General features: G+C 34.3%; 2 protein-coding genes and 1 non-coding gene across 3 annotated transcripts; 1 reads left to right on the top strand and 2 right to left on the bottom strand.

The window, feature by feature from the left end:
* Positions 1-5,023: 5,023 nt before the first annotated feature.
* On the top strand, positions 5,024-6,340 carry LOC149021613 (LOB domain-containing protein 4-like). Its single transcript, XM_089147470.1, has 3 exons — positions 5,024-5,530; positions 5,619-5,756; positions 5,858-6,340. The coding sequence occupies exons 1-3, from the start codon at positions 5,024-5,026 to the stop codon at positions 5,882-5,884; spliced, it is 672 nt and encodes a 223-aa protein (XP_089003596.1). The 3' UTR covers positions 5,885-6,340.
* A 2,127-nt stretch (positions 6,341-8,467) lies between these two features.
* On the bottom strand, positions 8,468-9,738 carry LOC149021614 (NDR1/HIN1-like protein 13). The gene has a single exon (XM_089147150.1). The coding sequence runs from the start codon at positions 9,400-9,402 to the stop codon at positions 8,611-8,613; it is 792 nt and encodes a 263-aa protein (XP_089003276.1). The 5' UTR covers positions 9,403-9,738; the 3' UTR covers positions 8,468-8,610.
* Positions 9,739-15,972: 6,234 nt separating this feature from the next.
* On the bottom strand, positions 15,973-16,046 carry TRNAV-CAC (transfer RNA valine (anticodon CAC)). Its single transcript has one exon. It is a non-coding gene; the product is annotated as a tRNA-Val (tRNA).
* Positions 16,047-16,249: the final 203 nt, after the last annotated feature.

The following is a 16,249-nucleotide window of genomic DNA, read 5'->3' on the forward strand; positions in this document are numbered from 1 at the left end:
AGCTCGACAATCAGGAAAAAGTTTGAGATCAAGTTAGGAGAGAAGAAGTGAGAGTTTAGTTATATGGGGGGATCATATGTGAAAGTTCTAAATAGATGAGTTTTAGTAAATAGTGTTTTTTTTCTTCTTTTTATTTATTTTTTATTTTTTGTTTAAAAAAATTGAATTTAAGTATGAGAGAGTTATAGAAATTTGCTCTAAGTAATATTATTAGTAGAGATAACAGATTTAAATAATAAAAAATATGTTCGGTATGTTAATTATGCAGTTTTTATTTCATGTGTTTTTTTTTTGGCCAAACACATAAAAAGAAATTCATTCAAAGAAACAAGTCTGGGGAAATCTGCAGAAACATTATATGCTCTCGAAATATGGATTGCTACACAAGTGTCAAACCCCAACAACAAGCTCCTAATGAGCTTAACTAAGTTTGAACAATTCCAATCCAAAGTAGAGGCTACAGCTTGACAATCAGAAAAAAAGCTTGATATGCTTGATCCCTATTGTAGATGCAACTTAAAGAATGTCATACATCGCTTCCAGCTCCACTTGCTGTGTAGACAAAGCCCAACTCGATTTCATACGAGCAGCTATAAAGGACCCAAAGGATCTCGTGATTAGCCCTCCACGACCACTACGAGAAGATGATGAATCCCACAAGCCATCTAAGAATACATGAAAAAAATTGATATCGTCTCTTGTTCGTGGAGACACACCGTTTAATAATATACCTGATGAAACGATAAACATATGAGAAGCAAACAATTCAGATGTGGTCGATGTAGAAGCATCCTCCAAAAAGAGACCACTTATATCTTGCAAACCATTTAGAGACCAAAGAAAAGTATTTATGTTGGGTTCATGTCCTTCGAACAAATAAACATTCCTAGCTTTCCAAATTAACCAAGCTACTACACTCCAAATACTATGCACCCAATGTAAATTACCAATATGCTGAAATAGCGATTCAATAAAGTTACGAGTCCACAATATCATGACCATGGAAAAGATCTGTATCCAACCGAAGGGGAGATATCTTCCAATAAAGTTTTGCAAAAGGACAATGAAATAAAATATGAACAATTGATTCATGGGCACATTTACAATAAAGACACAAAGGAGTATAGCAACCACCTATTTGGAACAAATGAAGATTTGTAGGGAGAGCATTATGACCTACTTTCCAGAGAAACATCTTAATCATAGGAAGTTTTAGTTCCACAAAATAATCAGATTTAACATTAAAAATACCTGTGTGAGTATGTTTCCACATCCATTTATCCTGCACTGCCTCAGATAAAATAGGAATCCTAAGAATTGCATTAATCTCAGGCGCCGAAAACCAAAGCTGCAATTTAGAATTATCCCAGGATCTTGAGGGCCAATGTATTAATTCGCCAACCCATACAGGACTACCAGTGGGGTGAAACTCTCCAAATACGTAATTCGCCAACCCATATAAGACTGTCAGTGGGGTGAAACTCTCCAAATACGGTTCAAAGGTAAATCAGGAATTCAAGGTCAGAAAATACCTTTGTTTGATAACCATTACCAATACTTCGAATCAAACCCTTTTTAACAGAATTCAAGGGTCCAGAAAATACCTTTGTTTGATAACCATTACCAATACTTCGAATCAAACCCTTTTTAAGAACTTCTTTCCCAACATGTAAACTACAAACTACAACATGTAAACTACGCCAACCCCAAGAGCAACCCTTAGAACACTTGGCATCAAGAAAACCATCATTAGGAAAATATTTAGATTTAATAATCCTGGCCCACAATGAACTAGGATTTTGAAGTAATCTCCAAGCTTGTTTGGCTAATAGAGCTTTATTGAAAAAGTAGAGATCATGAAACCCTAAACCACCATGCTTTTTTGATTTACATAGCTTCTCCCATGATACCTAGGAAATACCCTTTTGAGAGCCCTTTCCCCACCAAAAAAGTCTAATTTGTTGGGATAACCCGTTACCTGATTCGATAATATGTGTTTTTATTTGAATGAGAAGGAAGATTAAAAGATTGAGATTGTTTTTATGAAAGAGTTGCAAGTGAAAAGGAAAAGTACAGATAAAGATCCAAGAAATATGAAGAGATTTAATAATATTTACTTTCCTACGTTTTGGGGAGTTGAAAAAAACTAGGAGGTAAGAGTTATCTCTTTCCCTTGACTAGGCATAAAGCTGTTTTATAAATTTATAAGATAAAACGTACCCATAAATTACAAATAGTTGTGCATCCCGTTATAGGTTTTGTATCATTTTGAATTATTTCAAATAGATAAAGCACTCTTACACAAAAAAATAGTAATAATAACAAATAAATAAATAAAGCACACCAAATACCCTCTTTATGTTTGTATGTGAAATAAACATAAGTTTAAACGGTACTCAAGTTAGCCATAGTTGAAATATTTCTTCTTCTTTTTATTTTATTATTATTATTATTATTATTATTATTATTATTATTATTATTATTATTATTATTATTATTATTATTATTATTATTATTATTTTTGTATTTGAGTTCATCCGGGCCAACTTGCACTCACCTCGATTACATCCTCAGGAGAGGAGCTTTGTTGTTCGCAAGGGTTGACCTCTCCACTGATAAGTAGGTAAAATATTTCTTGGACTATATTACATAGAAATATGTGTTGACCATCCGTCATATGTGTTCTTTTGTACTTCTGTGCCCAATGTAAGGTTTCTTCGTTCAAATCCTAATATTCTAATGATGCGCTTTCCAATGATGCGCTTTTGGTGGAAGATACCTCTTCTCATCGTGACTTTTTTGGGAAGTGGGGTCTTTCTGTTTTTTTTTATGTTCTTCAATTGCCAACGTTTCATCATTGGAATCCTCCGGACAATGGCTGGCTAGTCCTTAATACCAATGGATCGGTTAAAAATAATAGGGGTGGTTATGGTGCTCTATGCTGCAACCATGTTGGTGATGGTGTTTTTGCTATAGCAGGGGGTGTTGAGGTGCAGGATATCATTTCTTGTGAGCTCATGGGGATGGCTAGTGGCCTTAGGGAGGTTGTCTCTCAAGGATATAGTAAGGTGGTGCTTTATTCAGACTCGAAGTATTGCGTAGACATGGTCAAGAAAGTGGTGAATACTCACTGGAACGTCCTTTTTTTACTTGAAGAGATCTGGGATTCCATAGGGAAGCTGCAACAATGTAAGGTGGTTCATCAAGTTAGAGAGACGAATAGAGGTGCTGACTTCTTGGCATTTCTGATAAATGATAATAAGGAGGTGATTTTTGATCCGGGAGGGTTCCCTGAACGCCTCAAAGCCATTGTGGCTGAGGAGGCTGGTGGGAGAGTTTTTATGAGACTATAATTTGCTTTGTAATATCATTGTATTATTCCTTTTATATATATTTATATATTCTCTTTGGTTTCAAAAAAAAAAAAACATCATCATACCAAATCTTAAGAGAGAAAATTTGCTTCCAAATTATAGGAATTCATAATCTAAGTTATATTGTTGGTTCCATTGTTTTCTTTTTCTATCAGGGGATCAATTTTTTGCATTGTTTCAAAAACAATCTTCTTTCGCCTGTTTTTTGAGATCTCTCTTTCTATATCTAGACTAGAGAAATTGAGCAAAGTTGATTTTTTTTCTCTCCTCACTGCAACACCCAAACGAATTGTCGGATCAACCTTTAAATCATGAAACACTTTAACAATAGCCAACTCACATCCACGTGTAGAGGGGCCTCTATGTGGGGCCCTCAATTGAATACGTGGTATACTCCAAGTTCTTCCCATTGATTGAATTTTTAAAATTCCCCTATTGTGTAAATTGTTTTGTGTAGACTCTCTTTTAACATAGTGTAAACCCCTCTAACACTATCAAAAGTTTCTCTACTTTCAAAATTAAAAACTTTTTTTGAAAACTTTTGAGTCCACATCATCTCTCTTTCTTTGAATTATTAGAGTTTCTGGAGATGACTAACTCTAACTACTCTTATCTTGAAGAGTCAACAATTCATTCACCTCTGCACTTTTCACAATATTTAAATTTTATAATTTTGATTCTAACTGAATCAAAAGATTTTGAAATAATTGAAGTTTCAACCAAATTCTCTTCAGAAATATCTAAATTTTTATTCAAAGAGGACTTCTCCCTATCATGCATAAAGAGACCTCTCTACCATAAGTTTTTAAAATTTTTTGAATGAACATAATGCTACTACATTGCCCAAAACATCTTTAAGAGACATTTTTTTTTCCATCTTCATACAAACTAGATTGAGTAAAAACTGAAAACCTTGCCATTAACATGTCCCATTGGTTCATCTTTAAGGACACATTCCACCCCCTTACTAGTGATTACTTGACTCTTTGCCTGAGTTCAGACTTAGGGATCTTAATTGTTCAAAATGAACTTGAAATATGGCTTCCCAGGGCAAGCTAAATTGTTCAGAAAATCAATCTTGTGATATTTGATAGATGCATTTCTGAAAAAAGCTCTCATGTATGCAACCAAAACTTTCATAAGTACCCTCATCATAAATTGACATAAATACCCTCATAAACAGGAGGAATGTCCAGAATACCTTCTCAAACTCAAACCGATTCAAGCGATTTTGCAGCTTATCTTCAACGACTTGTGATATAAATTCATTGAGTTTTCCTTTTAAGTCACTTACGATTTGCACACTACAAAATCTGAGGTTGATTATCTTTCCTTCTCTCCTTCATCATAAACTTTCCAAACATGGGAAGTTCTTAACTGGTTTTGGTGGTTCAAGATTTATATTTGCAAAGTCTAGATACTGAGATTCATTGAAGAAAACCAAAAAAAAATCTATCAAATTCCTTAGTCTTGATTACATATGAATCTTCCCTGTCAAAACCCTTTATCCCGGTCGAGTCTGCTGTGCTTGTAAGGTATTTCATTTCCATCTCATTTACATTCCTTAGAAATCTTATTCTGATTCATATTTCTGGTCTTCAATTTTGATTTTTATATATTGTATTCTTTTAAATTTATAATATAATACAATGAATGTAAGAGAGCATGAATTTTCATCTGGGCAAGCTTGTGCTTCCTGCAAACATCAGAGGAGGAAGTGTGACAAGAATTGCTTATTAGCTCCTTATTTTCCTGCTCATAAATATGAAGAATTTATGAATGCCCATCGACTTTTCGGGGTAGCAAATATCACGAAGATCCTGAAGAGCATTGATCCTCGTAAGAGAAACGATGCGGTTAAATCTATGATTGTTGAATCCAAGGCAAGGAAGGATCATCCAGTGGAAGGCATAGTGGGTATTATCAAAAATCTTCGAAATCAGATTAGTTTCTACAGAAATGAGCTTCTTAAAATCAATGAGCAGATTTCTTACTATGAACAAAATAGACTACAAATTGGACCGAGCAATCCGATACATGCTCCTTCATCATCTCTTTCCTCAGTACCTTCAGGTCCTTCACCCTTGCTGCAGCATTATTATTTTGATAATCACTTTCATCCTCAAATGCAGGTCGCGTCACATGATTACAGCTTGGTATGATTAATCATTTTTCCCCTGAATCTACAGATTCGGATGATAAACTTGTTTTGATTTGTAATAGTTTGTTCGGGTGGTTTTGCAGGTCAATTCTGGTGCCATGAATGAATTAAAGGAGGAATCCAATTATCTTCAATTTTATCCTGAATATTTTGATGTGAAGCCTAATATTAAAATCACTGACGCAGAAAAAATATCACAATCTCAACAGTTTGGTATCCAGGTATGATAGTGGTTCACATTGTTTGGCTAAACTTACACACCTATCTTGGTTTGAATGCATGACATGGGTACCTAATCACTTCGGAATGTTTTCTATGACAGGGACAACGGTATCACCGAAGAACATAAAGAGAAACTTAGAATCACCGAAAATAAAGAAGATGAAGAACCGAATGATTTATATCATTAAGATTGAAAAAATAACAAATGAATTGCAGAGTTGAAGAGAAGGGCGGGCGGCTATTCACCCTAGAACTTCATTCGGCTCCGAAAGCTGCTTCTCTTTATTTAGTTTTCGGATAGAAGTTCTTGAAAGGATACTACCACTCTTAAAGGCACAGGAGCTACATCAGCAAAAGTCTGAAGAGGAATATATGTATGAGATGTGCAAATTTTTTATTCTTTGATGACAGCAATTGTTGAAATGCATATTTGTCACATCTGATACTAGTAAGTGGAATAGTATTTATTGATTGTTATTCTTTCTACCTACCTTTGGTTTTCCAGTGAACAGAGATTGGATAAACTGACATTTTGCTTATCTAGATCCAATCATCAACGTTGCAACATCATCATCTTTTGAGAGTAAAGTACATATGGTTGGTAATTAAGTGAACTGGTTATCTGATTTTCTCTCTCCTTTGGTGCAGTGTAGATAGAACTAGTCTCATTTTGTCTACTTTTAAGCTGTTTATGTGAGTGTATTTATCATATAAACTATTCTTGAGATGATTTTTTTGGGTGAAAATTCTTATGATAATGGATATTTCACTCCTCAGTTTCTCAAGTACAATTTGTTTTTGGGTATTCCAGATCCTTTTTAGTAGAGTTTCAAGGGATTTGACTCAGCCCATCATTTTTCTGCTTTCATGTTTTTGTTATTTGGATCCTTAGAGAATTCAAAGACCAAAAGGTTGTTTGAGGTCTCCAGAGCTTGTAGATAATTGATTCAACAAATACTCTGCAACATTTTTGGTTCTATATTTTTAAGCTTGGGTCCAGCAGTCAGCTTGCAGATAATTGGTTTGTTTATGGCAATTAATTGAAAATATTTAAAATGCTTTTTTCCATTTTTGTTTTAGAAAAGTGTGTTTTTTTTTTTGTAAAAAGAACTGGTCATGCACAAGGTTTAAAGTATCCCATAATACCATACGATACTAGCCGATACGTATCTATATTTGACCCAACCGATACGATACATCTTGATACGTCTTTCCATTGAATTATATTAAAATACATTAGTCACAGCGATACAATACTTGATACTGAACGATACGTCTCTTAAGATCAATTGACCGATATGATACTCGATATTGATACTTTAAACCTTGGTCGTGCAAGACCTAACAGAAAACAAAACAAAAAAACTAATTTGGCCCAACCAACATATCAGCTTGAAAAAATTCATCTAATTTTGGAGGTGATTTTTTGTAGGACTTCCAGATTTCCATTTCATCACACAACATCCTTGAGCACCAATCGGTTACTTGATTTTATTCCCATTTAATGTGGAGGAAACGGACATGTCCATTTGGTATTAATTTTTGACACATGTCATTAATGATGTTCCCAAACTTTCTTAGGATCTTGAAATAAGGATGATGAAGCACAATAGCTGAGCATTAGCAGGTTGTGAAAAGAATTCTTTGTTATCTCAAAGAAACCTTATATCATGGATTACTATTATCATGGGGTTCCAATGCACGCCTCCCATTCAAATAGTCCACAATAACTTGGTCATGAGTTAAAATCTAAATACAAGGCCATTGCAGATGCCCTCAGAACTCAAATGTTTGAATTGTAATTCATATAATATTAACATACATCTCCCACTCACTAATCTGAATGTAGAAGAATTCTCTCTTAAACGAAATTCTAACTTTTACCAATTGGATCCCCTACAACGTAAAAGTATATCAAACACACTCCTTGTCGTTAGGGAATCATAACTAAGTGTTGATGTAAGTAAGTTAAATATTTCAAAAAGACAAGAATAGCCTTGATTCATTTTTTCTTCATCCTCCACCATTTATGATTACACCCACTCCCAATCATAAATCTTCACAAAGTTTAGAAGATACACATCATAAATAATATTTTTAAACTTAGAATATGGTAGTAACATAAGAAAATAGACAAGTAAAAACTAATTGAGACTAACAATATTAATAATAAAAGGCCTATTGATAAATGAATAACTTATGAGTTGCATTAATATTCAAGGGTAACTCAAGGGTTGACACTGTAAGTTTTCCTAAATTCTATACTATTTACTGGTAAAATATACTTAAATGAATTATCTACATATTTTTCTTAGGTAGAAAAATGAATCATATACGAAACCAAACCAAGCAAGTAATCTTATTATTCTCCAATTGATCAACTTTGATGATTTTTATAATTTATTTTTCAAGGTTCCTCAAATCATATCTAGACCTAATCAAATAGTTGAAACCAAACTGCACATGTAACAACCTGATTGTGAGTCTGTGACTAGAAAACATAACAAACTGATCTTGAAAACTTCTGGTAGATAAAACGAAAGGACCACATTAAGGTCTCTATTGACTGATTGGATTCGTTTTAAAGTCTTAACCACAAATCCAAGATTATGATATCAACCTAACAATCCAATATGACAAACAAGGAAGAGAAATCAAGTTGAAAAAGAGTTGAAAACATCAAAATTCCAAAATAATGATAGAACAGATTTGGAAACTTTCACTTTTTCTGTCTCAAATTTTTATCAAATTATTCTCCATTTACAAATCAACACACAGAAGCGAAGCGACATACAACTTCGATTCAAGAACAGTAAACAGTAATAAATATGAAAAAGGAATAGCAATTATCAATTAGAAACTGAAAGTCCAATCAAAGATTACGACTTCAAGCTTGACACCACAAGATGCTTGAGACGAAGAAGACAAAGTGCCCGGAGTTTTTCCCTTTGGAGGATTTGCTTTGAGCCCATTGCAGGTAACCCTGATCATACCCTTTTTGGTCTTCGAATTTCCAATCTGCACCTTCACCTTCGTATTCAACTCAATCACCAAAGGAATCCCACCCTTCTTCAGATCTGATTTCAGAGTCGATGCCGACGACAAACCCAGATCTTCACCGACACTCGACAAAGTTGTCTTCAACACAGTCTTGTTATGTGTTCCATGAGTAAAACCTGGTATAGTTCCATTACCCACATCGGCACCACTGGAACTCATGGTCACATAAGTTGGGTCATAGATGAAAATCAATTTCTTATTTGGGTTTTGAGCGACGATGGTAAGATCGAGATTGGAATTGAGTTTGGAAGAGGACCCATCAGAGGAAGTGGTGATGTTGAACTGCGAGATCCGAACGGAAGTCACAGAGAAGGTTGGGGAGTGGGGGCGGTAGATAGCCCAGAAAATAAGGCCGACGATGGCAGCAAGAATGATCAGAATGGCGATGAATAGTGTTGTCCAGAAGCAACAAAAGCAGCAGCGACTCCGGCGGTGTCGCTCTGGCTTCGGCTGAGGACGGTACATCGGGCGGGTGTAGAGCTGACCCTTGGTCGCCGGAAAAGTTGGGTTGCCATTGCCATTGATCTTCAGTGTTTGGGGAGGGTTTGGAATGGGTTTTGATGGGTAGATCTTCTCTGTCATCATGTCGATCAATACTTTCAGATCACTTCAGGGGTTTCTAATTGGAAGCGAAGACCAAAGCTATAGCAGAACTGTACAGGGTTCTTAGAGTGAGACCCAGATGAGAATATTTAAAAGCAATCAGAATCAAGGAAAGAAATAAAACTTAAGCAAGAAGAAAACTGAAACCAGAAAGGGAAAGCAGGAGACACCAGTAGAGATGAAAGAATCCAGACAATAACGCTTCACCCAAAAACCCTGATTTTCCTCCTCACCTGCTCTATGGTAATCCAATAATTAAATAAATCTCAATCAAGTCTCTTTCTTTTTTCTATTTTTGTTAAATTAATCTCAATTTTCAATCCAAATTGGTTTAAAAAAGGAGGGAAGATTTGTATTTTAAGGTTGGGCGTAGGACAGATTGGGAAAGGCGAACTTACAATGGCGTGGGTTATTCCAATAGTTCAATTGCAAGGTCTTGATCAAGCTGTTACTACAAGTGGCACTTGTTCTTTTCGGGCAAGTTTGTAAAGGTGGCACCAGCTAATTCTTCTTTAAGTGAGTTGGCTACTGGATTTAGGGTTTTAGAATAAAACCTCTATGCTCCTCTATTGCATTACAAACAAATTATGTGGGACTCACAATTAAAAGATAATAAAATATTTTAAAAAATAAATTACATCACGCTAACCCTGTACCCCCTTATAATTCATAGTCAACAGCCATCCGTCTGTGCTCCCTGTCGGGAGAGACAATTCGAACTCTAGGACCTTAAGGGTGTCAACTCTGAACCAGGCTAATACACCAAACCAAAATCGGTCATAAATCGAATTGAACCACTAATACAAGGTTTTGGTTTTGATTGGAATCATCAATTGCAATTCCATCTGAGTCCAGCTAGTAACCATTTCCATTATGGGTCATCGAAAATCGACTAGAACCGGACAAGTTTTACCTTGAACCCTTGAATATCTGTATGTGGCTAGAATATCTCTATGTGGCTAGAATCAAGTTCTGATTCAAATAAAATGGTTTAGCCAATTGTTTGTTATTTTCAAATCCATGGAGGGCCAAACCTAAAGGTGTCAATTGGTACAGTTTCAGTACGGTACCATCTTTGAATACCGAAAACTAAAATCATACCGTACCAAATTTATACGACACGGTACGGTTTCGGTATTTGTAAAAAGGTTCGGGTTTTGATATTAAATCAGTATGAGAAAAGGGTTTAAACACGGTATTTAGTGCAGTACACTTTTGGTACAAACAAACCCATGCCACTTTTGTTATCATTTCATTAATATTCTAATGAAATTGCGATCAAACAATTGATGTAATTTGATATTAACAGAGACAAAGCAAATAAATATAATTAATAGAGACAAAACAAGTAAATCTAAGAAGATGAGTCAAAGATAAAATGAAAATTTGAAATAGAGAATTATGGATAGGGTAAAGGTAAAGTGTTTTAATTGTAAAATTACATTCATATCATTTAATTTGGTATGGTACCAATTCGGTACAGTTTCGGTACATACCGACAGTATGAATACCTAAAACCTGAACTGTACCAAATTTTGAACGATACGTTTAAACGATTTTGGTACGTAATTGACACCCTTAGCCAAACCCCATATCATGAGATGATTTGCAAATATTAGTTTAAGCAATTCTAACTAATTGGTGATTTGTGGTTCAATCAAAACAAAAAACGAAGCACCAAGTTGTTGGTATTATTAAATCACAATTGGATATAAAACAAGATAAATACAACCAATTAATCATATGGTAGCTGGGTCTATTATAAGTCTTAACACATCAAAGGTGAATGCGTTTCTAGCACTATGGTGACAACTTCCTCTGTAAAAACAGTAAAAATGTAAAATCAAAGAAGTCTTGACTTCAACACTATCTTGTCCATTGGAATAATGAGACCATCTAGTTTACTTCTACCAACTACAGTTGTGGAGTACCTTTCTAGAATATATATACATTTTCGTTTGGTAGAAATGAGAAATTAATGTTGATGCATGAAAAATGTGACTAAGTGGGTTACTGGTTTGAGTTGACCAAAACCCTATTCCCAATTTACTTTCGAATTGGGTCTCTATCTGATTTAGTTAGCACTTAGCAACCAGGTTATGGTTATACCAATTTTCTTTGAAACAAACTAGCAGGTGATACCAGGAAGTAAGTTTTTTATTCAAGCTGGCTGGGATGAAATCTGCACCCTCCTCCCTTTTATTCCCTTCCTCCACTGACTACCTCTCCGTTCCACCAGCTGCTACAGAATTCTTTTGTCTCTCTGCTTCTCTATCATTTTCTTCAAAGACTTTCTGGGTTTTCATAGAGATTTCTAATCAGTACACTTTATAGGATTGTGGATATCTTATCCTTTAAAATGCAGTCCTCATTTTTGTAAATAGGATTTGAAATCATTTGTTGTATATCCCTTGTATCTAATAATTAGCTTATGTATTATATATTGTTTATTGAAGCTCAAGACAAAACACAGGTATGTATTTTGTTAAAAAGATTAATTGTTAAATTTGATTTATCTATTATTTCATGTTATGAATGTAATTTGCTAGTCTTCCAACTAACTAAGGAGTCGTATTTGTGTCACTTGGTGAAAATTTGGCAACTGAATTGGCACAATTATTAAGAACAGCTCCATAGGTAAAGTTATCAGCCTGAAATCCCATTCCCAAATCCCAGAAAAGAACTTCTGAGATTCCTTACTTTGTGTCTCTAGTGACTGGTGAGTAAACCAGAAAGCATGACATGATGTTGTTGTTTACATATTGACTAGAATACCTTTGGTCATGGCAGACCCGGAAGAATTCAGGGGGCAAAATTTTTAGTACTATAAAAAAAAGAGACACTGCTACACAGAGGAGGAGCAGAAGACAAAACCAGAGCGACAAAAATAAAAAATCTCCAAGGCGAACAGGGATGAAGAAGCTACCTGGTTTCATGGCTTCAAACAGAAACTGAAGAGTGAGGCACTAGGTGGATGATCAGCCCAATCGAACTCCTGTTTTTTTTTTCTTCTTTTTTGGTAGAATCGAACTCCTCTGGGAACACCATATGTTAAGGTTTCAACTCTCAAGAGACACTGAGATTTTGATTGATTTTGGATATCAACGGCCGATGTCCACTGGGTTCTACCCAAAAAAAATGTCCACTGGGTCCCACTTACAACAAGAAGATAACTACAAATTTATGGTTGAGAGAAGAGTACCCGTTATATAGTAAAACTCTGCCGCAGCTTTTGTATTCGGTAGGGCGTTATGATCCTAAAACTGCAAGATATTCCAATCGAAGCGTAATATATCGCAACTTTTGTATTAGTATTTCGAATCCAAAGGTCATGTGCATTACTGAAGCAAAATCGCAAGATTCAATATCCAAAATCGTATCGATATTTTGGTATACTTGTAATTTATTTCAATCTTATTTTCTTACGCTTTAATCTTGGACCAGTAAAATTGTAATCTATTTTCACTCAATTTCCAAAAAAAAAAAAAAAATTCTCCTTAACTTTTTAACTGTTAAAAGATGTTTTATAAACCTATTATACTGTATTTTGCTTGTAGTTTCTTTTCTTGTCTATTTTCAAGATTAGAGAACAAATATAGATAAAATTCAAATGATGAATTTAAAGTTTAGATGAAGACTTAAAGATGATTAATTCTTTCACCATTTATTTGGTTGTGGAAATATTCTACTGTTATTTGATTTACAACAAACTTTTAAAATTCAAGTATAAAAAATCTTATCCAATGTTGCAAGTGTTAGAGTCTAGATATAATACAAAGTTACAAACTCTCTTATTCTATTTTGCATTGAATTCTAGTATAGAGTATCTATTTTATTGGGTTTGAATTTTAAATTTAAATTTAATTTGGTGAATTAAAAATGTATGCTCTCTCACTTCAGCTAGTCAATCACAAATAAAAATAATAATTAATAATAAAAAAAACAAAGAAACTTTCATACAATGATACTCTTACTCATATATATTCAACATTTAAAAAAAGAATGAGAAAGCATCAAAGAAAAAAATCAATAGAAAAATAACTAACTGCAGTCTTGTAGAAAAGATCTTGGAGAAAATATAGCTTTTTGAAATTCAAGTATTCCCTTTTGTCCTGTGTGAGGAAAAAAAAAATATGCACGAGGGAAGATGAGAGAATAAATAGAGAGAAATTTAGGGATGAGAATGATATGTCAATGCAGAGTTGATAGAGTGGTAAGATCCATACTTCTCAATGGAGAGTTCATGGGTTTGACTTTTGTGGACAAAGCTAACAAAACTTCCACAAAGGATGTAATCAAGTGCGCACAAGCTGGCCCTAAAGAATCTCCGACACCAAAAAATGAAATTTAGGGATAATGAATTAATTTTCAATTGGGAATTAAGGAAAAAATAAATAGAAAGAAATTTAGGGTTCACTGGGGAGACCAGGGCCCCACTGTAGTTCCGTCTTGCCCCTAGTGTTTCATATTATGTACCCTTTATTTATACGTTATTGATGTATTATGGGATAATTATTGTTGCCCCCATTGTACTTTGATTTTATTTTTACTTTATCCTCTATACTTTTTAAAATTACTATTCCAACCTTTAACTTTGTCAACAATTACTAATGCCCCCTACCATTAAGCTCCATCAGTTTACTGATGATATGGCATCTATATATTTTTTTCAAAATCCCAAAAATAACCCTGCAATTATCTTTTTACTTATTTGCTCTTTTTTCAAGTTATAATACTACCCTTAATAGGAAAAATTTAATTTAATTTCACTTTTTTGTTTTTAAAAAGAAACCACCAAATAAAGGAAAGATGTGATTTTTTTCTCTAAAAATAAATCACCAAATAAAGGAAAGATGTAATTAAATAGAAACTAAAATATTAAGAAATATCAAATTTAATTCAAAGCTGAAAATTGAAAATCACCTAATATATGCTGACCATTATGTAAGTTACCAAATTTTCTATCAATTAGATCTTATATGCTAATTTGTTTGTAAAACTTCCATCATGGTGCTTATGAAAAATTTAAGTGGAATGTGAAAGTTTCAACAATCATAAGTATATGGTCCCACCAAATCCAAAAGTAATTCTAAAATATAAGATTTTAAGGATATAATTAACATGCAATATAGTTTCTATAAATGAGGGTAATGCCATAATTTTTACTTCTTAGTTTTAAGGGCAAAATAGACATTTCATATTTGATGTTAACAGCCACTTAACACTTTTAGAAGTGAGGGGGCCATAGTAACTTCACAAAGAAGGGGGTTTAATTAGTAATAAAACCAAAGTATAAGGGGGCAATAGTAATTATCCTTATATAATATTCTATGTCATCAGAGTTGATGAGGAATTTTTCATTTCACAAAACCTAAATCTATTAATTCTCTATTCTGGAATAGAGCTACACTACATCTTGCATGGCAATTCTAAGTTGAACCTCCTTTGCATGGTCGAAGCCTTGCGCTGCTGCCATGAGCAAATTCATTGGATGCTAACCTTGAAAAGAGCATTGAGCTGAAAGCAACAGTGTTTCAACCCGGTTTGTAATCTGATTGCATCCCTAGATAGGATATCAGAACCTCCACATGTTCATAACTTTCTCCAATTGCTTTCAAAAATCCAGCGCGCATAGCAAGGGCTTCACCTTCCAATGGGGATATGAAACTTTGTGGATTAAAGATTGCTAGGAGAGGGTTCTCATCACCTCCTCTAATAAGAACTTTCAAGCCACCTTGTTTTTCTTTTGGCTTCCAAGAGGCATTTGTATTGATCATAAAAGAATTTGGTCTCAGGGAAAACATTTGTAATGGGTTAGCTTTTGTATCATTGTTCACACTTCAATTTAAGTTGGATTGTGCATTTGTGGGCTCAATACGAATAACCTCATCCGCTGTCCATGTACAGTCACCAACAACTCTATCATTCCTTGCCCCCCATAGCTTCCATACAATAAAGGCACTAAGACTTCTTAGTGTCTTTGTGATCCCAAACTTTAATCTATTTTTTCATGGACGATCCTCCTTCTTCATTAATGTGTCATGTTAGAGGGCAACCACACCACACTTGTCGTACCAAATGACAATTGAATAAGACATGCTCAATTGATTCCTCCACTCTCCACATACCCCACATAAAGTCTCTATATGCATACCCCTGATTTGCATGAGCCAAAAAAAATCTTGGTCACTGCATTGGCACATCACCATTGGAACATAGTTTAGAAACTGTTCAAAGCATATTCGTTCATTTGAGAGCCCACTCTCAGTGGAGGAGAAGCCCCACATAACTCTGAGGACATAGAAATAGAATATGTAGATCAGTTGTCTGCTACGTCCTCTTTCAAAGTAGTACACTATCAACAAGTTTATCATTTTGAAGTTATCAATTACTGTCACTCCAAGAAATCCAATTCTTTCAGTTTCAAGCTTTTCAAAAACTTTATATGTGAAACACTCACCATACACAAAATGAAGAGCACCACATTGTACTAACGTCAGAGTCGAAATCTATTCTATTGATGAGATGATGACCGCAAAAATGTATTTAATTTGTCTGAGCCCAGGTTCGAACTGGGGACCTTTAGTGTGTGAGACTAACGTGATAACCAACTACACCACCCAGACAAGTTTTGACTCAAACTTAGGGTTTTTTAACAAGTAAGTGATAATTAATGAATTAATGGTACGAAATGATTGTTTTTTGTTTTTCTTTAAATGCTTTACTTTTTTGTTATATTAAAAAAAAAAAAAAGATTCCTTTAACAATCAACAAGAAGAAGAATTTCATATTCATCACCAACCATACTTTCACACTTTGCCAAATTAAT

The sequence above is a fragment of the Hakea prostrata genome, chromosome 3 (genome assembly GCF_041222555.1).
Source record: "Hakea prostrata isolate BN-2017 chromosome 3, UWA_Hpros_2, whole genome shotgun sequence".
NCBI lineage: Eukaryota > Viridiplantae > Streptophyta > Magnoliopsida > Proteales > Proteaceae > Hakea > Hakea prostrata.